Source organism: Ursus americanus, chromosome 23, assembly GCF_024610735.1.
Source record: "Ursus americanus isolate L20-20 chromosome 23, mUrsAme1.1.p, whole genome shotgun sequence".
Lineage (NCBI taxonomy): Eukaryota > Metazoa > Chordata > Mammalia > Carnivora > Ursidae > Ursus > Ursus americanus.
The window spans coordinates 34042834-34066665 of record NC_142149.1 but is presented as its reverse complement, the minus strand read 5'-3'; the positions used below and the strand labels follow the sequence as shown (position 1 = coordinate 34066665).

The 23832-nt window shown below is 38.6% G+C and overlaps 1 protein-coding gene across 1 annotated transcript in view; it reads left to right on the top strand.

Annotated features, from left to right (window-relative positions):
* Positions 1-1813: 1813 nt before the first annotated feature.
* Positions 1814-23832, top strand: part of PPM1D (protein phosphatase, Mg2+/Mn2+ dependent 1D) — a 43553-nt gene continuing 21534 nt past the window's right edge. Inside the window, exons 1-2 of the mRNA XM_045773266.2 lie at positions 1814-2458; positions 18335-18563. Of these exons, the coding sequence (XP_045629222.1) occupies positions 1987-2458; positions 18335-18563 (701 nt within the window). The 5' untranslated portion in view covers positions 1814-1986. The remainder of the gene's footprint in view (positions 2459-18334; positions 18564-23832) is intronic.

Genomic DNA, 23832 nt, shown 5'->3' with positions numbered 1-23832 from the left:
GTAAACTGTTGAAGATGAAGAATATGGAACTACACAAACTGTTCTCTCTTGCAGGTCTTGTGGTTTGGAGGCTACTGGATTAGAATTGCTAATTTTTCATTTGGGATTTTTGCATTTACAGTTATAAAACACAGTCTATAGATTTCCTTCTAGTGTTAATGATTGTTAGGTTTTGATAACTGGATTGTGATCATCTTTCAAAACAAGCTGGGACTTTTCCAAGTACTTTCACTTTGAAACTATCTGGTCTAGTGTATTTTGATGTAGGGGCTTATCTCTGACTACATTTATTTTCTACCTAACTGTAATTTTATGTAATTCAGATTTTCTACATTTTGATCTGATTTGGTTATTCATATTTTTATTGGTTCAAAGAGTTTTTCTATTTGTACCTCTTGTGCCAATTTTTTTTTTTTTTTGGTTCCAATTGTTGAACATTTTCCGCACTCCTATCTCTGTATAATTCCATTTGAGACTCGAAAACTGGACAGGAAAGGGCACACCGGAGAATTGACGGTGAAGTGGCTAAAACCGGAAAAACTAAACTTCTCTTTTGCTTGCTTGCTTTCTTTCTTTCCTTTCTCTTTCTTTCTTTCCTTTCTCTTTCTTTCTTTCCTTTCTCTTTCCTTCTTTCCTTCTTTCTTTCTTTCTTTCTCTTTCCTTCCTTCCTTCCTTCCTTCCTTCCTTCCTTCCTCCCTCCCTCCCTCCCTCCCTCCCTCCCTCCCTCCCTCCCTCCCTCCTTTCTTTCTTTCTTTCTTTCTTTCTTTCTTTCTTTCTTTCTTTCTTTCTTTCTTTCTTTCTTTCTTTCTTTCTTTCTTTCTTTCTTTCTTGTGAGGTTTAAACTGATGCACTGCAAGAAAGTTGGCTGCCGAGAAAAAACTAACCTGCCTACTCTGAGGCTTCATTTGTGGAAATCGGGGCAAAGTTTTCAGTGCTTAGAATACAGCGTACTGGGAGAAAGGGTGGGAACATAACCAAATTGTTAGAGGACTGGAGCGCCTGGCAGTTTCCGTAAGCTATTTTCAAGTGATAACCACCAAAGGAGTAAAATGCGTACCCAGGGCTTGTAGGGAAAAGTACTAGGCTTAACAAAAGCTGAAAAGATCTATTTAAAATTAGTTAAAATATAACCCTTTTAAGTCTCCGACATACCTAGTTATGTGAAACAAGACTGTTCAGCGGGTAGTGGAAATTTCCCCAAGTTTCTTTAACAACACAAACTGGATTGCTTGCTTCAACTCCCAGTTGGATACATCCCACCCAAATCCACAACAAAGAATGCCACACTTTTTTCCAGCCTGCTCACAAACGACCTTCCGAGGTGAGGTTTCCCGCCATTTCACTTGAAGGAATAGAAGGTCTCCCCCACCGCCCAGCTTCTCTACACTCGTGGGAGGCCCGAGCCTACGCGACTATCCCAGCAACGCGAGCGGCGTAACGTCAAGGCCAATAGGCTGCATTACGATTCTGGCGACTGAGCCAAAAAGGTGACAACCTAAGTTGCTCGGTAAGTGCTCTGCCTGGGACGAAAACCCGGAGGGCGAAAACACCCAAAGCAAAAGAGAAAGCCAGGCCGCCGCGCGCGCGGGCCCAGCGCCCGCGCAAGCGGACAGAGCCCGGCCGTTGCTGGGAGGAGCTAGGGTTGGGGGCGGAGGGCGGGCTTGCTCCAACTCGACTCCGGATTGGTCGGGTCCAGAGAGCCGAGTGACGACAGCCGGGGAGAATGTCTGATTTGTGTGGTGGGCGCGGGCAGGCGGGGAAGCACACTGCGCAGGCGCAGCTGCTCGCCTCCCCTAGCCCTAGAGCTCCGGCCCAGCTCTCGCGGACAAGTCCCGACATCGCTCGCCCCCCCCCTCCGGGACCGCCCCCTCCCCCCTCTCGGCGTCGTCGAAGATAAACAATAGTTGGCCGGCGGGCGCGGAGTGTGTCTCCCGCCGCCGGATTCGGCGGGCTGCGTGGGACCGGCGGGATCCCAGCCAGCCGGCCATGGCGGGGCTGTACTCGCTGGGAGTGAGCGTCTTCTCCGACCAGGGCGGGAGGAAGTACATGGAGGACGTTACTCAAATCGTGGTGGAGCCCGAGCCGACGGCTGAAGAAAAGCCCTGGCCGCGGCGGTCGCTCTCTCAGCCGTCGCTTCCGCAGCCGTCACCGCCGACTCTTGCTGGCAGCGAAGTCTCTGGGAAAGGCCCAGCGGTGGCAGCCCGAGAGGCTCGCGACCCTCCCCCGGACGCCGCGGCCTCGCCAGCTCCGGGTCGCTGCTGCCGCCGCCGTTCCTCAGTGGCATTTTTCGCCGTGTGCGACGGGCACGGCGGGCGGGAGGCGGCACAGTTTGCCCGGGAGCATTTGTGGGGTTTCATCAAGAAGCAGAAGGGATTCACCTCGTCCGAGCCGGCGAAGGTTTGTGCTGCCATCCGCAAAGGCTTCCTCGCTTGTCACCTCGCCATGTGGAAGAAACTGGGTAAGTTCGCTGCTTGTTTGCCGCCCGCCTCTTTCTCGGGCCGTTGAGGGCTCTTCTAAGAGCGCCAGCACCGCGTGGGCCCCCGGCTCCGAGAGCGCTACAAAGTGCACTTTGGTGGAAGTGAAGCCTCTCCTCGGTCCGGTAGCGCTTCCCGGGGTGGAGGGCCGGCCACACTGGCCTTGGGGAGAGATCGGATCTCTGTATCCCGCAGCCGCCCCGCTCCTGATTCGCACCCTCCCGGGGTCCAGCGTAGAGGTCCTCTCCCGGCTTCACTTTGGTGGCAGGCTGCGAATACGCGTTTGAAACCTGGCGCCAGATTTTAGCCAAAAGACGAATTGAGAACACTTGCTACCTGGGCCCCACGCAAAGGAAGCCAGAGACGGCAGAATTGAGAGCGCTTCCTTAGAATCTGTCATCATTTTGCTTTTTGAAGGACTTGTCCCTGTCGGGTTGCCTCCTACCGGTGGTGTGTCAGTTCGCCCAATTGACCCCAGGTGGCTGGTAGTCGAAGTATACTGTAGACTGATTGAAGAAGGTCAGATGTCATCCAGCGACTTCAAGTCTTGGGAAGAATTCGGTTGTGTGGATCATAAAATGTTTTTAGCATCTTTATGCTTGTACTGCTTATGGAAAACAAAAGCGAGGAATGCATTGTTACGTCTTAAACTGGCCCCACGTTAGGGGTGTGTGTCGAATTCTACTAGGGCTTTTTCAAAGTACACTTTTTGTTTTAGTTGCCTTAGCTAATTGCTGTCAGATTCTTCTCACCGGTTCCTAGTTAAAAGTTGTAATTGCCGGTCAAAGTAACAAGAGAAAAGAAATTGCTGATAGGCTAAAAGGAAACAGCTTACTTTCTAAAAATTTCGGTGGAGTTGTAGTTTCATCTAAACTTTAAATGTTTTCTAAATCTTTCAGCGTTTCTGTACCCAACATGTGTTATTATACAGACTTACAGCTGCTTACGCATTGCTCTGTGTGAATGGCGTGAATCTTTTTTAGAGAAAAGATAGTAACTTCTGTCATTTAAAAAATCCTCTTGTTTAATGGTAGCATAATGTTGCTTTATTTTCGGCAGAGGGACAGAAAGAGAAGAGTGTAAAGATTGGTCAAATAGAGAACATTTTTAAAAAAGGTATTGTCATAGAGTTGTAGACTAGCTTCTTTCAAAGTCTGTTTTCTGTTTGCCTGGCTTTCTGCCAAAAATTGTTTGATTGACTCATAGAACAACCAGTCTTCCTGTCAGAGGCGTTTCCCATCCAATCCCAGAGGCCCCTCTTATTTGTTTTGTTTTTGTGTAGGCAGAGCAGAGCTGAAAGCACTGCAGTATATTCCAGAATATGTCATTTCATTGCCTGCAGGGCAGCCAGGAGTGAACACCAAGATAACAAGATAGGGGAAGATTAGACACAAAGAACTATTAAGAGTCCTGTTTATTTTGCAGTACACTTGGAGCAGCATGAATTTGCCATATATTTGAGCTAAAAGGATAAAGCATAAACCCTGTTACTTGAGCATTTTTTAATAAGGCAGGGACTGTGCCATCAAATGTGAATGTGTATTTTTTTTTGACATGTGCTTTTTGAGTCAAACTTTCACTCCTGTGAGGCATGGTTTAGAGCCTTATATACCGAACAAACATTCAAGTTTGCTTTGTTCCACAGCTAAGCCTTGTACTCCATCCTCAAAACTTGAATTAAAAAAAAGAAAATGCTGAGTATATGAAAGTCTTGACACAGGAGATGCAGGTTTTTAAGAAAAATTGTACTTCAGTCCCAAATTCATGGGTGGCTCCTCATTTTCTATAATATAAACAAACTCTGCAGTTTGTAGTCAGTGGGCCAAGCTCTTCCCACTCCAACTTTAGACTCCCTATTCAATTTTATCTGTTACAATTCCAACACATTAGTCTACTCACCTTTTCCCCAGGGCACATTGAAATACTGCATTTTCTTGAATTCTCCCCCAAAAAAGAAAACTGAAAAATAAACTCCTCAATCTCTAAGTCAGTGTGTTTTCTTCTGTGACCACTTCTGTTTCTTTGGGAATTAAGTGTCCTTTGTTTCTACTTTTGTAGTCATTAGGTTATAGCAGTGCTTCTCAAAACTTTTTATTCTTGGAACCCTTTTTACTCTTAAATGATTGAGGACCCCAAAGAGCTTTTGTTTATGTGAGCTACATCTGTCATATTTACTCTGTGAGAAATTTAAACTGAGAAAGTTTAAAAATATTTATCAGTCTATTAAAAATAAACTAAATATGTTAATATATTTAAGTGAATATACTATTCATAATTTATATTTATTCAGTAAATATTCATTATTAATATATAAATTTAAATAAAAAGTCACTTTTCTTAAATAAATACTGAAATAACTATTCTCATATCTGCTTCTGCATTCCGTCTGTTGTGCTATGTTGTCTGGTTGAAGTATATAAACAGGGTAGCCTCACATGTATAATAGGAAAAGGGAGGAGTAGTTAGTAGTAGTATTTTCAGATAATTCTGGATATTCTACACCAAAGTGATCATTTCTTAAGGTTAGTAAAAATGGAATCTGAAACCTTATCAAAGGACTTTTTGTAGTTTTACATTAAAATCCATTGGTCTGGCTTGCACTTTTTAAAAAGATCTATTTATTTATTAGAGAGAGAGCGAGCACGCACAAGCAGGGGTAGGGGGAGGAGGTGGGCAGAGGGAGAAGCAGAATCCCCACTTGAGCCCAATGTGGGGCTGGATCCCTGCACCCTGGGATCATGACCTGAGCTGAAGGCAGGCGCTTAACTGACTGAGCCACCCAGGTGCCCCCGTCTTGCACTTTGAATGAATCTTTTACCCATGTGTAATCTATGACATGGTACATAAGTCGTTTAGAAAATAATATTTCACTGAATTGTGCAGATCTTTTAAATATTGATACATTTTATTATGCAATATGAAAACATCACATTTGTTAATATTTCTGATCTCATCAGAAAAATCTTAAGATGGGAAGCAATCAAGTTCACTGTAGTGGATACACATTTTCCAAAATGTAAGTTTTTAAAGCACCAATTAGAAATTTATTACTGGCAACAAATACTGTCAGTTGTTTTTCTTTTTTTCTTTTCTTTTCTTTTTTTTTTTTTTTTTTTTTTTGAGATTTTATTTTTTTGACAGAGAGCACAAGCAGGGGGAGCAGCAGGCAGAGGGAGAGGGAGAAGCAGGCTCTCCACTGAGCAGGGAGCCCAATGCGGGGGCTCGATCCCAGAACCCTGGGATCATAACTTGAGCAGAAGGCAGATGCTTAACTGACTGAGCCACCCAGGCACCCCTGTCAGTTGTTTTTTTTGAAGGGAGAGGCTCACTTTGTTTGTTTTGAAGAAAATGTGTGCCAAATGTCCAAGTCTTACTAAAATAGTTTATCAGTCTTCCAGGTAAAAATGATGGTCCATGAAAAATGGGGTTAATTCATTCCATAATTCACAGTCAGAAGTACTTTTCCTCTAGATAGCCATACTGTTCAACAGAAGCCTGTTGTACATACTTCCCTTTTTGTCATACAGAATATAACAAGATGTGTATTCATGGGTGGAGGCTTAATAAAATTAATTTTTATTGCGACATCAAGAACATTCTTAAGTAAAACTGGTTTGCCTTTTTTTTTTTTTTTCTAACTGGAAGTGGGTGGCTATGGAGAATACAGTGACTGCTAGCTCAGCTTGGTGTCACTGCCTCGATTCCTGCTAAAACCAGCAGTTTTACCACTCTTTTTGAACCATCAGTGCAAATGTCAACACAGTGAAAGGGCTCTTAGAATTATTATGAAAATAATTTTGGCTTTGTGAAATCCCTGTAAAAATCACACAGACCACTGTGAGATAACCATTATGTTTTATCTGCCTCTCAGATAAATCTTGAGGTCTTTGGTGGGAGGGGGTGCCTTATATACTTTATAATTAATCTATTAGAGCTGATTCCTTGCTCAAAGTAGGTGCTAGTTTAGTTGAGTTTCTGTGGGTGAAACTATTAAATTGGCCTTTTTACTTTTATTTTTTAATTAAAAAAATTTCCCCCTTTAGAAGTTGTGGTGAAATACGCATAAGATTTACCATTTTAGGGATGCCTGTGTGGCTCAGTTGGTTCAGCATCTGCCTTAGGCCCAGGTCATGATCCCAGGGTCCTGGGATCAAGTCCCACATCAGGCTCCTTGCTCAGCGGGGAGCCTACTTCTCCATCTGCCTGCTTGTGTGCTCTCCTCTCCCCCCACTGACAAATAAATAAAATCCTAAAAGATTTACCATTTTAGCCAATTTTATATGTACAATTCAGTGGTATTAAGTACACTCACCACTTTCCATTTTCAGAATTTATCATCCCATACAGAAACTGTAATCATTAAACAGTAATTCCCCATTACCTTCTTCCCCAGCCCCTGGTCTAATAAGTAGAATCATACAATATTTGTCCTTTTGTGTCTTGTTTCACTTAGAATACTTTCTTTAAGGTTCATCTAAATTATAGCATGTATCAGAATTTTTTTCCTTTTTAATGGTGAATAATATTCTATCCTATGTGTATATGACATTTTGTTTATCCATTCATCTGTTGATGGACATTTGGGTTGTTTCCACCTTTTGGCTAGTGTGAATAATGCTGCTGTGAACAAAGGTATGTGTTTGATTACGTTTTCAGTTCTTTTGGGTAGAAACCCTAGAAGTGAAATTAAAGTCCCTTTTTTTATATTATTTTCTTACTTTCATTATTTCTTGATCTCAAGTTATAGTATGTGCCTAATTTATGTATATTCATATGTATGGATTTACTGTTCTTGCATTATGTTTGCCTTCTAAGAAATAATGTTTTAAAGTTTTTCCTTTTTTAGGTTTGTTCATTTGAAATAATGTTCTTGCCTCTTTCTTTTGATAGTTCAAAAAAAGTAGTGAACAAATTGCAGTTTTAATTCCTGTGTATCCAATTATGATTTACTTATGTTATCAAGAGAGCCCCTGGAAAGATAACAGTACGTTGTTGAAATAAATGTGGTCTCTGATGTGATTGCGGGAAATTTACCACAGTACTTGTAGAGGAAGATGAAATATGGAATTTTTTTTAAGTTATTTACTTCCCCTTAGTTTTGATTTTCATTATTATTAAGCAGTATCAATATTTCAGAAATTGTTAGAGAGAGGGTGTGCATGTGTGGCATGCTGGTATGAAGTGATTCCAAAATAATAAAATGTAGGTGATGAATATGTTTAAAAAGATTTTTAAAGTTTCTTTTTCTTTTTGAAATTATGTTTTTAATTTTAATTCCAGTATAGCTAAAATAAAATGGAAGTTTTGTTAACTTAGTTTGAGGATCAGAGCATTTACTTTAAAGAATGTGACTAAAGGAATTATGAAGGAGCTGTTCTTAACCTACATTGTTGGTTATAGGTTTGGCCAGTAGTTTTTGTTACCTTAAATTTAGGGAGACTGAAACAGAAAGAAAATGGGAGGGATAGAGGGAAAGACAAGGGAAAGTAAGATAGAACTAAATTTGAAGAAGGGTTCTCTTAAATCAGAGAGTTTTAAACTTTATATTTTAGTTTAGTATTTCTCATTTTTTATTTTAAAGGACCTTCACCCTCTCACATATCACATGTTTGAAAGAGTTTGCCATATTTTTCAAGTACCAATTTTTTCTATTTTTGTTAATCATTTTTTACTTTTGATCAGTATTAGATAATCTGTTATCACATGTTGTATATATCATTAGTTTATTCCTTTTTATTACTGAGTAGTATGCCATTGTATAGATACACCACAATTTGTTTATCCATTCACTTGTTGATGGGCATTTGGGTTGTCTGCAGTTTTGGCTGTTACAAATAAAGCTGATGTAAAGCTTTTCTTTACAGTAGAAGGTCACTAATAAAAGTAAAAGGAATGATAGAATTTTAGAAAATCATATTTAGTAACCATCATAATAATGATTCAGTCAAGAAACATCAGCGAATGCTGAAACTAGTGGGTGAAAATTTGAGAAGAAACTAAAAATATTAGCTTCTTATTGGGTAGTTTCTCATTGGGTAGTTAGTTTCTTATTGGGTAGATCAAAGCAACAGAAATTTATTCTCTCATGGTTCTGGAGGCCAGAAGTCTGACATCAGGGTGTTAGCCTCTGTTTTGGAGGCTCTGAGGGAGAATCTCTTCCATGCTCTCCTAGCCTCTGGTGGCTGCCAGCAATCCTTGGCATTTCTTGGCTTGTAGATGTATTACCTAGTCTCTACCATCTTTATATCACCTCCGCTGTGTCTTCTCCCCTTCTCTTTTAAGGACGCCTGTTTTTGGATTTAGGGCCTGCTCTAATCCAGGATGATCTCTTCTTAAGATCTTTAACCTAATTACATCCGCAAAGACCCTTTTCCCAAATAAGGTCACATTCACAGGTTCTGGGTGGGGCTATCTTTCATGGGAGAGGGGGGACCATTCAACCCACTACAAAGATTTTTATATTATCTCAGATTATCTTCCCACAAATACTTACTAACTACAAGGGGAAAAAGATTACAGTGGAGAAACCTGGTAGATACCACCTTAAGCAAGTGACCAAAGGTAGCATCATTTTTAATGGATAAATTGAAATTTTATACTGCCTGCAGTAAAAAGATCATATTTAACACTTCTGTGATATTCCTGCCAAAAATGCATAATCTGAATACAAGCATGAGGAAACATGAAACAAATCCAAATGGAGAGACATTCTTGAAATGATTGGTCTAGTACTCTTAAAAAGCTTCAAGGAAACAGGAATTGTTCCAGATTGAAAGACTAAGGAGACATGATGAGTAAATATAATAAAGTGGTCCTGAATTTTATCCTATCATTATAAAGCATATTATTAGGATAATTGATAAAAATTTGAATGAGATGGTTGATTGTGGACATGTAGAATGCCCTTGTTTGTAGAAATTAGATATTGTATTTGGGAGTGTAGCATATCTTGTTGGCCATTTAGTCTCTATCAGTTCAAGAAAAAGAAATTCTTTGAATTAGTCGTGTAAAAAAGAAAAGGCAAACCTGAATTAACAGGTCGCAGAAAGATCAGAAACCTGGATATCTCCGGGAGTTTGGGTAACAGTTTCATCAGGGTCCTGCTGCTACACGCATACCAAATAGCCAAGGCTGTATTTATTTGTTTCACTGAAGAGGATAAATCAGAAACAGCAGCTGCATTTAGGGTCACCATTTGAATATAATCCATTGTCATTTTCCAAGAGAAATCAGACTTTCCACCCCTGCTTTTTTGTTAAGGGTGGCAACCAATCTTTGTGATTCTTTGAGAGATGAAGTAATGCTTTTAGTTTACTGTTTTGGAAGATAGTATCATTGGTGTGGAGCTCCAAAATCTTACACTTGTCCTTTTCTACTATAATAGACTTCCTGACCTGTCGGTTAAGAGCTATGAGGGGATAGGAGAAGGAAGGGAAAAATGAAGAGGGGGTAAATGGGGAGGGGGAATGAACCATGAGAGACTATGGACTCTGGGAAACAAACTGAGGGCTTTAGAGGGGAGGGGAATGGGGGGATGGGCTAGCCCAGTGACAGCTATTAAGGAGGGCACGTATTGCATGGAGCACTGGGTGTTATACACAAACAATGAATCATGGAACACTACATCACATTAAAAAAAAAAAAAGAGCTATGAGGGGAAACTATTCATTGCTGCAGTTATTTGGGGACTAAACTACCTGTGGGATAGGTTGCGGGTTCCACTGAGTCTGAGGTGGACTGGATTCAAAGTCTTATTTATTACTTGACTCCATGAGCCTTAGCTCCTGACCAGTGGACTGTGGTTTTGTTCTGGAGCTCCAGAATTATCTTAGAGCCATCCTTCAGTACTCAGTGATGTATTTCTCTTTTCTCAGTGTATAGCTACATGTGAAAATGGCCACATACCATTTTGAAGAAGATTAAGAGTACTCCTTTAACTAAACATGGAAGGTTTTTTTTTGTTGTTGTTGTTGTTTTGTTTTGTTTCTTGTTTTGTTTTGTTTTTTGTTCTTTGAGTCAAATAAGGCCTTGTGAGTGACCATTCTGGAGATCCATTTTTTTCTTTTGCCTGTTGTCAGTTAGGTAAGATAATCCTACCAACTTTGCTTTGGGTTATTAACTACTCCTTTCTGATCTGTCATCTCAGCATTCTCCCATCCCCACAAAGATCAGGGAACCAATTTTAGTTTCAGCCTCTTTCATTAGTATTCCTTGCCTAGAGAGGAGTCAATAAAATGTGTTTAAAAGATTTTGGTGTTTACCCAATTACTTCCATAAGCATTTAAGTTGAAAGTCATCTGAATCTTTCTTGTGAGTGGATATATGGGATTCATATGCCTGTAATAGATTATTTCCTCTATTTCACTGTGTTTGTTTTCTAGAGCTGCTGTAACGAAGTACCAAAAATTGGTTGGCTTAAAACAAAAGAAATTTATTGTCTCAGTTTTGAAGGCCTAAAGTTCAAAATCTAGGTATTGGCAGGGCCATGCAGTCTCTATACTCAACTCGAAAGCTCTAAGGGAGACTCTTATCTTGCCTCTTCTAGCTTCTGGTGTTCACGGGCAATCCCTGGCATTCCCTGACTTGTAGCTGTGTCATCACTCTAGTATTCTAGTCCTATGGTCATCTTTCTCCCTGTGTGTCTTTACATCATCTTCCTTCTCTGTGTTTGTCTTTGTGTTAAAATTTTCTCTTTTTGTAAGAACACCAGTCATACTGGGTCAGGGCCCACCCTAATGACCTTATTTTAACTTGATTACCTCCGTTAAGACCCTATTTCCAAAGAAGGTCACATTCTGAGGTACTGGGTATTAGGATTTCAAATATCTTTTTTGGAGGGACAAAATTTAATCCGTAATCCATCATCTCAAATCATATCAATCAGTCATAACAAATTTGTTGTTTTTCAGAGTCCTTTGGCCTCTTAGGCCAGGTTTGAGTCTAGGTTTGCATTAGCTGATCCAGAAAAGTTTTATAACCACAGTTCTAAGCTAGTATGCTAACTACAGACGATCTGCTTATCTGCCTACTATTTCTTTCTTTCTTTTTTTTTTTTTTAAAGATTTTATTTATTTATTTGACAGAGATAGAGACAGCCAGCGAGAGAGGGAACACAAGCAGGGGGAGTGGGAGAGGAAGAAGCAGGCTTATAGCAGAGGAGCCTGATGTGGGGCTCGATCCCATAACGCCAGGATCACGCCCTGAGCCGAAGGCAGATGCTCAACCGCTGTGCCACCCAGGCGCCCCATCTGCCTACTATTTCTTTACTGATAAGGCTGGCCTTATCTTACCACTGTTGTTTGTTACCATCTGGAATATGAACGAGAGTCCTGATGCCTTCTGCCCCTTACTGGTTCCATAACTAATTGACATTTTTCTGAGGGTTAGTGGCCTGCAAGCTATTTGTAATACAAATTATGTATTACAGTTCTTTGAAAGTAACACTAACTTGCTCTACATTAAGGAAGGAAAAGAACACGGAAATTTATTGGAAGGACATTGGGTAGGTAACAGAATTAATTGGAAGACTAAACCAGGTCTCAGAGTGGACAGAACCAGGGTACTTCTGGGGCTCTAGGTGATAGGAACTAGTGGACACTCGTTGAAAGGTTTTAGTCTCTGGGGTGGATCAATTCCAGAGTTTTCAGGCATTATGCCTTTCTAAGATGCAAATACCTGAAGGAGTCTGATCTAGTTGAAGTCATTTGCCCTCTAGGCATGGAGCAAGCAGATTTTTCAGTTGCATTAGAGAAAGACTGCATGCAGTGGAGGCTGTGTACTCCAGAACAAAATTGGGATGCTAGTACTAGGGGGAGGGATGGTGGGGCTGGACAGGTGCACACTATATTTAGTACAATAAATAAGGGCTCAAGTGAAAGCCACATAGCTTTATGCTTCATTTGGATTATTCCCTCAGGAACAAAATTTCTCAAAGCTGAATTATTTGTTTAAAGAATGTACATCTTTTGATGGTTGTGGGTACTTGTTTTCAGATTGCTTTCCTGAAAGCTTTTACATCTCCATACTACTTTGGCATGAGAGTTCTGTAACAACTCTTAGCATAGTGATTTAGGAGAATGTTATATTACCTGGGTTTGAATCCCAGCTTTTCCACTTACTACCTATATGACGTTGGGAAAAACTTCTTTGATCTGGAGCATCCTTATCTCTGAAATAGAGATGATGATAGTACTTCCCTCCTGAGAGTTAAATAACTTGGTAAATATTATTTGGTACATGGTAAGTACATAAGTATGTCAAGTTTTAAATTTATCACAAAAAATGTGTACATTCTGTACTTATTTATTATAGTGTTATTTGGTTATAGTACTTATTTATTATTATAGCAAGGAGCCTGAGGCAGGACTCGATCCCAGGACCCCGGGATCATGACCCCGAGCCAAAGGCAGATGCTTAACCAACTGAGCCACCCCAGGCGCCCCTAGAAGTTTCATACTTTTTTTTTTTAAGGTTTTTAAAATTTATTTGACAGAGAGCGAGCAAGAGAGGGAACATAAGCAGGGGGAGTGGGAGAGGGAGAAGCAGGCTTCCCGCTTAGCAGGGAGCCCGATGTGGGGCTCGATCCCAGGACCCTGGGATCATGACCTGAGCCGAAGGCAGACGCTTAACAACTGAACCACCCAGGTGCCCCATAAAAGTTTCATACTTCTGTTATAAAGTTTATTAGTCTTTGTTTTAATGGCTCATACATATTTTCTTGCTTAAAAATACTTACCGTAAGTTAGAATTCATGTATTGATACTGTCTTTCTTTCTTTTTTTTTTTTTTAAAGATTTTATTTATTTATTTGACAGAGAGAGACAGCCAGCGAGAGAGGGAATACAAGCAGGGGGAGTGGGAGAGGAAGAAGCAGGCTCCTAGCGGAGAAGCCTGATGTGGGGCTCGATCCCAGAACGCTGGGATCACGCCCTGAGCCGAAGGCAGATGCTTAACAACTGCGCCACCCAGGCACCCCTGATACTGTCTTTCTAATATGCTCCTAGGTTTTTGTTTTAAGATTTTATTTATTTATTTGACAGAGCGAGCACAAGCAGGGGGAGTAGGAGGGAGAAAAGCAGGCTCACTGCTGAGCAAGGAGCCCTACAGGGGACTTGATCCCAGGACCCCAAGATCATGACCTGAGAGGAAGGCAGAGGTTTAACCAACTGAGCCACTCAGGCACCCAATATGCTCCTAGTTTTAAGTCCTTTGTTTATAAGTAATTTTTTAAAAATTAAAAGATTAAAATGTAAAGTAGAAAACAAGACAAAGTATAAAGATGTTGATTCCTTAATATATAAATTTATTGCAGTTTTAATCAGAACCTTAACAGGATTTTTTTTTTTTTTTAAGATTTATTTATTTGATAGAGAGAGAGAGAACACGGGTGGGAGGGGCAGAGGGAGATGGAAGGGAGAGAGAATCTCAAGCCGACTCTACAATGAGCACAGAGTCAGACCCGGGGCTTGATTTTGCTCATGACTCTGAGATCACAACCTGAGCTGAAACCAAGAGTCAGGCACTTAAACGACTGCCCAGGTGCCCCAGGTTTTTTGTTTTTGTTTTTGTTTTTAGTTTCCAAGTTGCTTCTAGAGTTTATTTGGAAAAATTCTTGAGTATTGAGAAAGAATAATAATTGGGGGATAGTTAAACTCCCAATTATTGAAAAGAACCATAAATAGATGAGTAGGATGAGTCTAGAAATAGATCTGAGGCAAAATGTAGCACATGATTAAAGGTGACTTTTCAAATGAAGAAAGCATGGATTGTTGCATATTTTTAGATCATTGCAGAATAGCTCTTTGTACGTTAGGCCTTTTGACCAAAAAATGTGATTTAAATATTAATATTATATCTTTGAATATCCCCCCCTTTTTTTAAAGCTCTTTTTCTTCTTTTCCTTCTTTTTTCTTTTTTAGGTGCTTTTTGCAAACAGCTGGTAAATTTTAGGTAAATTTTGTTTTCTGAATGTGCCTAAGAACCTTTCTTTCTGGAAGTTCACCTTGTTAATACTTACTGTGGTAATAGATTTTTATTTTTTTCGGTTTCTTTGCTGCAAAAAACAATAGCTTATTTGAAAAGAAAAGGTCTTATATATTATTATTTTTTAAGATTTTATTTTATTTATTTGACAGAGAGCAGTCAGTGAGAGAGGGAACACAAGCAGGGGGAGTGGGAGAGGAAGAAGCAGGCTCCCAGCGGAGCAGGGAGCCCGATGTGGGGCTCAGTCCCAGGACCCGGGGATCATGACCCGAGCTGAAGGCAGACGCTTAACAACTGAGCCACCCAGGGACCCCGAAAAGAAAAGGTTTTAGCAAGATCTATAGTTAACCCACAAAATAACTGAAAGGGGTAAAGAAACATTCAACATACTCTAGGCTAAGTTTCTAGGAATAATATCTGTAACCAAAGTGGGAAACTAAATGGGCTGGGGAGCTCTGTGCTGTGATCTATGCCTGCAAAATTGATGCCTTCTTCCTGCTTTTTTTTTTTTTTTAACTTTAAACAAATTGTGAAATATAACATACATATAGAAAAGGCCATAAAACATAAATGTACACTTCAATGAAGAGTTGTAAAATGAACACCATCTGGTTAAGAAAGAGAACATTGCCTGTACTACAGAAGCTCCCATATGTCTTTTCTCATCTCATATTTTTATCTTTTTTCAAGGGGTAACTGTCATCCTGACTTTTGTGGTGATAGTTCTGTAGGAGTTTGCTTGTTTTGTTTTGTTTTCTTTCTTTCTTTCTTTTTTTTTTTTTTAAAGATATTTATTTATTTTTTGAGAGCCTGTGGGGTGGGACAGAGGGAGGGGGGAGAGAGAATCTTAAGAGATTGAAGAAGGAGATAGAGAATCTTAAGAGAGAGAATCTTGAGCAGTGTGGAGCCCGACATGGGGCTGGATCTCAGGACCCTGAGATCATGACCTGAGCCCGTATGAGTGATCCAACTCTGAACGTTCATACATATTGTGTGTACATGTACATTAATTCATGGTATATATCTAGGTATAGTAGTCAAAGTGTATACATATCTTCATTTTTGATAATGCCTAGATGTTTTCTGAAGTGGTTTTATCAGTTTATACTCCCACGAGTAGTTGATAGAACATGTTCCACATTCTTAACCACAGTTTCTATTGTCAGACTTTAATTTATGCAGTCTGATAATTATATAGTGGTATCTCATTGTGGTTTTTAATTTGTATTTCCCTGTTGATTAAAGAAGCTGAACACCTTTGCATATTTTTTGTCTGTTTGGATTTCCACTTTTGCAAAAGGCATTTTTTTGTTGCATTTTTCTGTTGCATAGTTTGTCCTGATTTGTAGGAGCGTTTTTATATTCTGAATACCATGTCTGTGGCGTGTTATTACAAACTACATTCTGTGAGTTGTCTTTTCACTCTAGTAATGGTATCTTCTGATGAACAGAAATTCTTAATTTTAGCAGTAGTATAGCTTCTTAATCATTTTCTTTATATGGCTAGTCCATCCTTTGTCTTTAGGAAATCCCTTCCTATCCTGAGGTCATGAATATACCTTCCTATATATTATCTAAGCATTTTAGCTCTGTTTTTCATATTAGGTCATTTAGTGTGTCTGGAATTGATTTTTTGTGTTTGGCATCATGGACCCAAAGTGTTGTGTTTTTTTTTGTTGTTTTTTTAATCTTGTCCCGATTCCATGTACTGAAAGTCAATCTTTTTTTTAGATTTTATTTATTGATTTGTTGGTGGTGGAGGATGAGGTGGGGGAGGAGGGGCAGAAGGAGAGGGAGAAGCAGACTCCCAATTGAGCAGGGAGCCTGACCTGGGAACTCAATCCCAGATTCCTGGTTTCATGACCTGAGCTGAAGGCAGATGCTTAACTGACTCAGCCGCCCAGGCACCCTTGAAAGTCAGTCTTTTCTTCACTATTTGTATATCAAGTGTTTAAAAATGCATGGGTCTGTTTCTGTGCTCACTATTCTGTTCTTTTGGTCCATTAGTTTACAGCTTTTCCATAAAGGTCTTGTTAGAGATTTGTTAGCATTGTTCCCAGATATATAGTATACTTTTTGCTGCTATTGTGAATGGTATCTTTTTTTAAAAGTTACATTTTGTAATTTTTTGTTGCTGGCTTACAGAAATGGTATTGATTTTTTATTTTTTTTAATAGTGTTTCTATTCAGTAATCTTACTGAAGCTTGTCAATGCCAAAAAATCTATAGATGCTTTTGATTCTTCCACAGATGTTTTCTTGGGGCCCATTTTCTCTTTGTATATTCTTGATGCCTCTTAGGCTGTTTGATTTTCTTAAATAATAATTATAACAATAAAAACTAACATTTATTGAGCACTTACTATGCGTCTGGTACTGTTGCAGGTGGTTTTACATGTGTATGTTTATGAATTATTGGCTTCATCAATATTGGTAGCCATTCTGTTTCCCTCAGCAATTGTGAGGGTCATTATTTCATATACTGCAAGCGGCCCTCTGCTGGGAGTGACAGGGCATTCTGTAGGGTGGATTCCATCTGCAGGATGAGATGCGGAGATGTGCTAACAAGAAATGTCTTTTCAGTGTATGTAATATTGTAAAGAAAAGAACTCTAATTAGTCTGAATATACTAGAGATGCCTTGTGGCTATGAAAGTTGTGTGGCACCCCATCCAGTTTTTTTAGGCCCTATATTTCTTCCACCTCATCCTTGTTGAGACCCTGTTGTCCCTATCAACAGATGCATCAGTCACTTTCCTTAAAAGAGAGGTTTAAAGGACTGGTAGCTTAGGAACTAAAATGTTTTACTTTTTACTGTGTGGAGAGTTTAGGCACTGACCTAGCTCCTGCGGTTTTAAATAAATCTGCCAAACTTTTACTATCCATTCCTATTTCAGCCTTTGCCATTGTCTCTGAGCTTGAGCTTTTCAGAGACTCTGTTAACAGGGACAACTGTTACGTGCTTTTCACTGCTTTTCACTTACTTTGGACTACAAGTTTTGTATTCTTATTTTTCCCTTAATATAATTCCATTTCTTTAAGATTCCAAGGATTTCTCAGATTTGTGTATGACCTACCTCTGTGTTTCAGGACTCCCGTGGACTTTTTCTAATATTTATATTCTGTCCTTTCAGTGGGATTTTGGTGAGGAGACTATGTCAGTGTTTGAATTCAGTTGGCTATCTTGAACTGTAAATTGTAGTTTGTTTAATATTACAGAATATTTCAGAATTTTTAAATGACAAATGTAATTAGTCAATATAAGGTTTTGGAATTAAATATATTGGGTCTCTGTCACTTAATATTTGAGTTATCTTAAACAACTTTAACTTAAACTATTGATTCCTCATCTGTAAAATGAAAATAATGGGAATAATTTAACCTATCTTATATGTTTGTTGCAAGTATTTTTTGAGATAATACATGTAAAGCTCTTAGCACGGAACTTGGTACACAATAGCTATTTCAAAAACAAATCAAATAGCTTTTGCTGAAAATCTTTTAAAAGAGAGATTAATAAATAGATGCTAAGCTACAGGGTATAGAAAAAACTGAACACATACCTGCCACTAAATGTAGTTAGGACTAAGACATGTGGAACTAGTCAATCTTTCCTGTAATATTTTTTTCCTGGGATTGGTTTGATGGTTGTAATAAAATTGTATTATTTACAAAATTAATTTATTAAAATATTGATGAAGAAATTAACACAAGTTCTTTTTGAATAGCTTTCAAAATGTTCTTAAATTTTATCCTATGCTAACTCAAGTTTTAACATGCTAATTCAGTGCACGTTGCCTTTTTTTTTTTTTTTTTTTTGTTCTGATACCATATTAATGTTTATACCTGGAGGAGTAAAATATTTTATTTCTTATTACAGCAGAATGGCCAAAGACTATGACAGGTCTTCCCAGCACGTCAGGGACAACTGCCAGTGTGGTCATCATACGGGGCATGAAGATGTATGTAGCTCACGTGGGTGACTCAGGGGTGGTTCTTGGAATTCAGGATGACCCGAAGGATGATTTTGTCAGAGCTGTGGAGGTGACACAGGACCATAAGCCAGAACTTCCCAAGGAAAGAGAACGAATCGAAGGACTTGGTGGGAGGTAATCATTGTGCTGTTTTGTCTTTCCTCTCTTGATTCTATTTAGTTCTTTTCTGCTTTACTAACCAGATTGACCTATTATTACTCCCTTTCAGTGAAGTTACTTTCTCAGTATTATAGGTTTTTAGTTTGCCTGATAAAGTACCCATCTGCATTCATATTTATCTCATTATTTTGAGTTGACTGTTTTATTTCTGATAATGGTTCCGGCGGGAAATAATATTTTAATGGGAGTCAAATAATACATACAAGGATTTATTGATTACTTTTTGCCTAAATACTGCAGCATGACTTTCAGAATCTGGACAGAGCAACCCTTAGAGTTTCAGAGTAGAACAATTTGAATCTGGCTTTGGGAACAGAATTTTGTTATACTTAACCTTCAGCTTTTTTTCTTTGGTTTCTATGTCAGATGTACTGCAGACCTTTCTTCTTACTATTTTCTTTTGTCTCTTTCAAGTTATCATCTCAATCTATAATTTGTAAACTATGAACTGAAAGTGGCTTCAGCATATTTTATGAGGCAAACTAAAATGTAAGATTATCCTAAAAATCAGAGGAATGAATAACATGAAAAAATTTAAAACTTATCCCTGTACTAAGTTTTAAAAATTGAAGGTATGAGGCAAGTTAAATAGAATCCAATATTTTCTAAATAATTATTCTAACTAAAGCCTTACTATGATATTATTACTTGCCTCCTTTTTCTTCCTTCTATTAAATCAAAATAGACTTTTTCAGAGTATTAATAAACTAACTGGGGGAAAGAATTTACATGTTAACTTAAACTATAAGCAGTTCAAAAAATCAGTAAGAAACACAAAGAAACCACCCCCAGATAGGTGAATAGAGAACTTTGAACAACAACAAAAATGCAAGAATAGCAAACATTTGAAAAAAATTATTAAAGTGAAACTATTTCCTGCTGTTGGGTTAGCAAAGTTAAAAAAAGAGAGATACTTCTCAATATTTTTGTTGAAATGGGAATCCTGTTGGCAGAATTATAAATTGGTATGACTTATATAGACTATAATTCATACCCACTAGCTTTAAGACTCAGTAATTTCAGGAATGTACTCTAAAGAAATCTGAAATGTGGACCAGAATATCTGAACAGGGTTATTGATGGCAGCAATGTTTAAAGACTATTAAAGGCTGGAAATAACTTGAAGGCCCAATAACTGAAGAATGGTTAAGTATATTATGATACATAATTTATAATATTGAATATGATATAGCTGTTAAAAATAATGTTTATAGATAGATTTTTAAAAATCATGGTGTTACCCAAATTTTCAAACATAGGTAAAGGTAGAAAGAGTAGTATAATGAACTCCCACATCTATAGGGAATTTTTAATATTATGGGTAAATGCTTATTGGTCACAAAGTAAGCAGGATATAAAATTATATTTGTAGTGTGATTTCAGTTATGCAGAGAAATAAGAGTAGTATAGAAATACACCAGATGTTTATAATTTATGTATGTTGATTTATACACACACACACATTTTTTTTTTAATGGTAGCAGCATTCATTGGTTAAAATTTAGGTAGCATAAAATGGTATACTTTAGAAGGTCTCTCAACTGCTACTGTCCCACAGGCCACCCATTTGCCCTCCCCCTCAAGAAACCAGTTTTAAAGTGTGTCCTTTGGTAGATATTCATACACAATCAGATATGAAGCTGTACCATGTGTGGATGTACCATCATTTATTTAACTATTTTCCTGTTGAAGAGTATTTCTGATTTTTTTTGTTATTACAAACATTACTGTAAATGAAAAATCCTGTACACGTATCTTTTTGTACATACATATTTGTGGGGTTATTTCCTAGAAGGAATTGCTGGGCCAAAGAGGAGTATGTTTTGAATATTGATAACTATTAGTCTCCATGGAGGTTGTACCAGTTTATATTAATGTCAGCAGTGTATGTGGATGCCCTTGACAACATACTTCTAGAACTTTTTGATCATTTTTGACTTTTAGGTTAAAAAAGGGGGGAAACTTGGTGATATTTTAATTTTAATTTGTCTTACAAGAAAGGTCGAGTATCTTTTTATTTGTTTAACAGCTATTTATATTTCCTTTTCTGTGTATTTCTGTTTATAATATGTTCATTTTAGGGGAAAGATTGTTAGCCTTTTTTTTGTATTAGTGTGTAAGAGCTGCTTATATAATTAGAGAAATTAGTCTAATGTATGTGATGTGTTTCAGGTGTTTTCACAATTTGACTTTTAGTTATGTTATGGTTCTGGAATTTTTTTTCTACATGGAAGTTTGTTTTAATGTAGTTCAGTGTCTTCTGTTACGACTTTTGTTTTTTGTGCTGTACGTATAGTTCTCTAGTTCTGAGGTTATTAAAAAGTCTTCTATATTCTAGTACAGTGGTTATGAATATTTTTGGGTTTAGGAACCCTTTATACTCTTTTTTTTAAAGATTTTATTTAGTTATTTTGAGAGAGACACAGAAAGTGAGAGAGAGAGCACAAGCAGCGGGAGCTGCAGGCAGAGGGAGAGGGAGAAGTGGGCTCCCCACTGAGCAGGGAGCCCGATGGGGGGGACTCAATCCCAGGACCCTGGGATAATGAATGACCTGAGCAGAAGGCAGACTGACTGAGCCATCCAGGTGCCCAGGAACCCTTTATACTCTTAAAAGTTGAGGACCTTGAAGAGCTTTTTGTTTATGTGGGTTTATATAATTATTTTAGAAACTAAAAATAAAGACATTTTCAAATATTTGTTCATTGAAAAATAACTATTTTTTTAAGATTTATTTATCTGAGAGCGCGCAAGCGTGCATGCCTGAGTCGGGGGAGGGGCAGAGGGCGAGGGAGACAAGCAGACTCTCTGCTGAGTTGAGAGCCTGCTGCTGGGCTGGATCCCAGGACCCTAATATGACCTGAGCTGAAATCAAGAGTCGGATGCTCGGGGCGCCTGGGTGGCACAGCGGTTAAGCGTCTGCCTTCGGCTCAGGGCGTGATCCTGGCGTTACGGAATTGAGCCCCACATCAGCCTCCTCCGCTATGAGCCTGCTTCTTCCTCTCCCACTCCCCCTGCTTGTGTTCCCTCTCTCGCTGGCTGTCTCTATCTCTGTCAAATAAATAAATAAAATCTTAAAAAAAAAAAAAAAAAAAGAGTTGGATGCTCAACTTACTGAGCCATCCAGGCGCCCCTGAAAAATAACTGTGTTAAACCCATTGTATTGGGCGCCTGGGTGGCTCAGTCGATTAAGCATCTGCCTTGGCTCAGGTCGTGATCCCGGGGTCCTGAGATTGAGCCTGTTTCTCCCTCTGTCTCTCTCTCTATGTCTCTCATGAATAAATAAATAAAAATTAAAAAAAATAAACCCATTGTGTTAACATAAAGAACATTTTTTTAATGAAAAAATAGCTATTTCCCAAAACATGTTTAGAGAGAGACTTGGCATTGTTTTACATTTACTAAGTCTCCTTAATGTCTGGCTTAGTAGGTGACATCTAGATTCTCATATCTGCTTCTGTCTTCAATCTGTTATAATGTTTTTTTGGTTGCAGTATCAGAAGTAAAGCTGACCTTTCATGGATATATATTTGGAAAAGGGAGGAGTATTTTAATAGCTTTTCCATGTATGGGGATATTCTTTGATACTATTTTAAAACTCAAAAAGAGGTAGTTTCTTAGAGGTTAATAATGTGGTTCTGAAATTATATCAATGACCTTTTTATATGCTTATATTAAGAACCATATGTGTATCAATTAAGAGCCATTGATTAAATGATTTTTTTATTAATAGACTATTTTTATTTTATTTTAAAATTTCTTTTTTTTTTTTTTTAAGATTTTATTTCTTTATTTGACAGACAGAGAGACAGCCAGCGAGAGAGGAAACACAAGCAGGGGGAGTGGGAGAGGAAGAAGCAGGCTCATAGCTGAGGAGCCTGATGTGGGACTCGATCCCAGAACGCCAGGATCATGCCCTGGACTGAAGGCAGACGCTTAACGACTGAGCCACCCAGGCGCCCCATTAATAGACTATTTTTTAGAGCAGTTTTAGGTTCATGGCAAAAGTAAATAGAAAGTACTGAGAGTTCCTGTATACTCCCTGCCTCCTCTTATACATACAGCTTCTCCCACTATCACATCCTATACCAGAGTGGTATATTTATTACAATTGATGACCCTACATTGACATATCATTATCACCCAAAGCCCATAGTTTACAGTAGGGATGTTCTAGGGTTTTGAGATACATAATTACATGTATCTACCATTATATTATCATAAGAATACTTTCACTGTCCTAAAAATCCTGTGTTCTCTGTCTGTTTATCTCTTCTTCCTTACTCATGGGAACCACTGGTCTCTTTATGTCTCCATAGTTTTGCATAGTTGGAAACGTGTAGTATATAGCCCCCGTGTGTGATTTTGTAACATAGGCATTGGTTATTTGTGAAATATTGGTTTGATGAAGTTACACAGATGCAACATATTTTATTATATGATATTGTATCAAATCTTTTAGCCTCTCAAAAACTCCACTGTATACACATAGTCTTATGAAAATAATTTTGCCATAGCAGACCCCCTGAAAAGGTCTGGGGGACCCCTCCCAGGGGCCTCTGAATCATATTTTGAAAACCACTTTTCTAGTACTTGTATGGTTTCATCTTGTACATTTTAACCTTCAATTCTCTGGAATTTTTAAATCTGAACTGTGTAGTAGGGATACAAATTAATATTTTTTTCTCAATGGCCAGTAGTAGCTACTAAAACAATTATATATCTTTTTCTTACTCATTAGAAGGCTAGCCAGGCATAAAACCCCTCTTTAGTAGGAAGATGACCTTGAGTTTACCCACTCCTAGCACCGTTTCTCTGGTTAAGATGGAATGTCCGTTCTGTTATAAGGTAACATTGCTTATGGTAGAATGATCCTTGAATTGGAACTGTAGCTGGATAGAGAAGATTTTGAGTGGACTATAAATTTCTGTCGGGAAGCACAGACCTTATTAGCTGCCCTATATATATGCAGTTTGACTTGTGCAGGGACCGGTAAGTCACGGGCTATTATAAGACACTGATTTCTGAGGCATATGAAGTTTACCTGTGGCATATGAAGCTTGTTTATGGGGGCTAGAAAATGGCTCTTGGATTTCTCTTAAGGACATTGCTGAAGACAGCATAACTGAAGCTGCCATGCTGACATACTGTTTCCTATTCTTTATTCTACAAAGTTATGAGCCTGGTTTCATGCTGTCATCTATTTGATCCTATGAGTGTGAAGGTC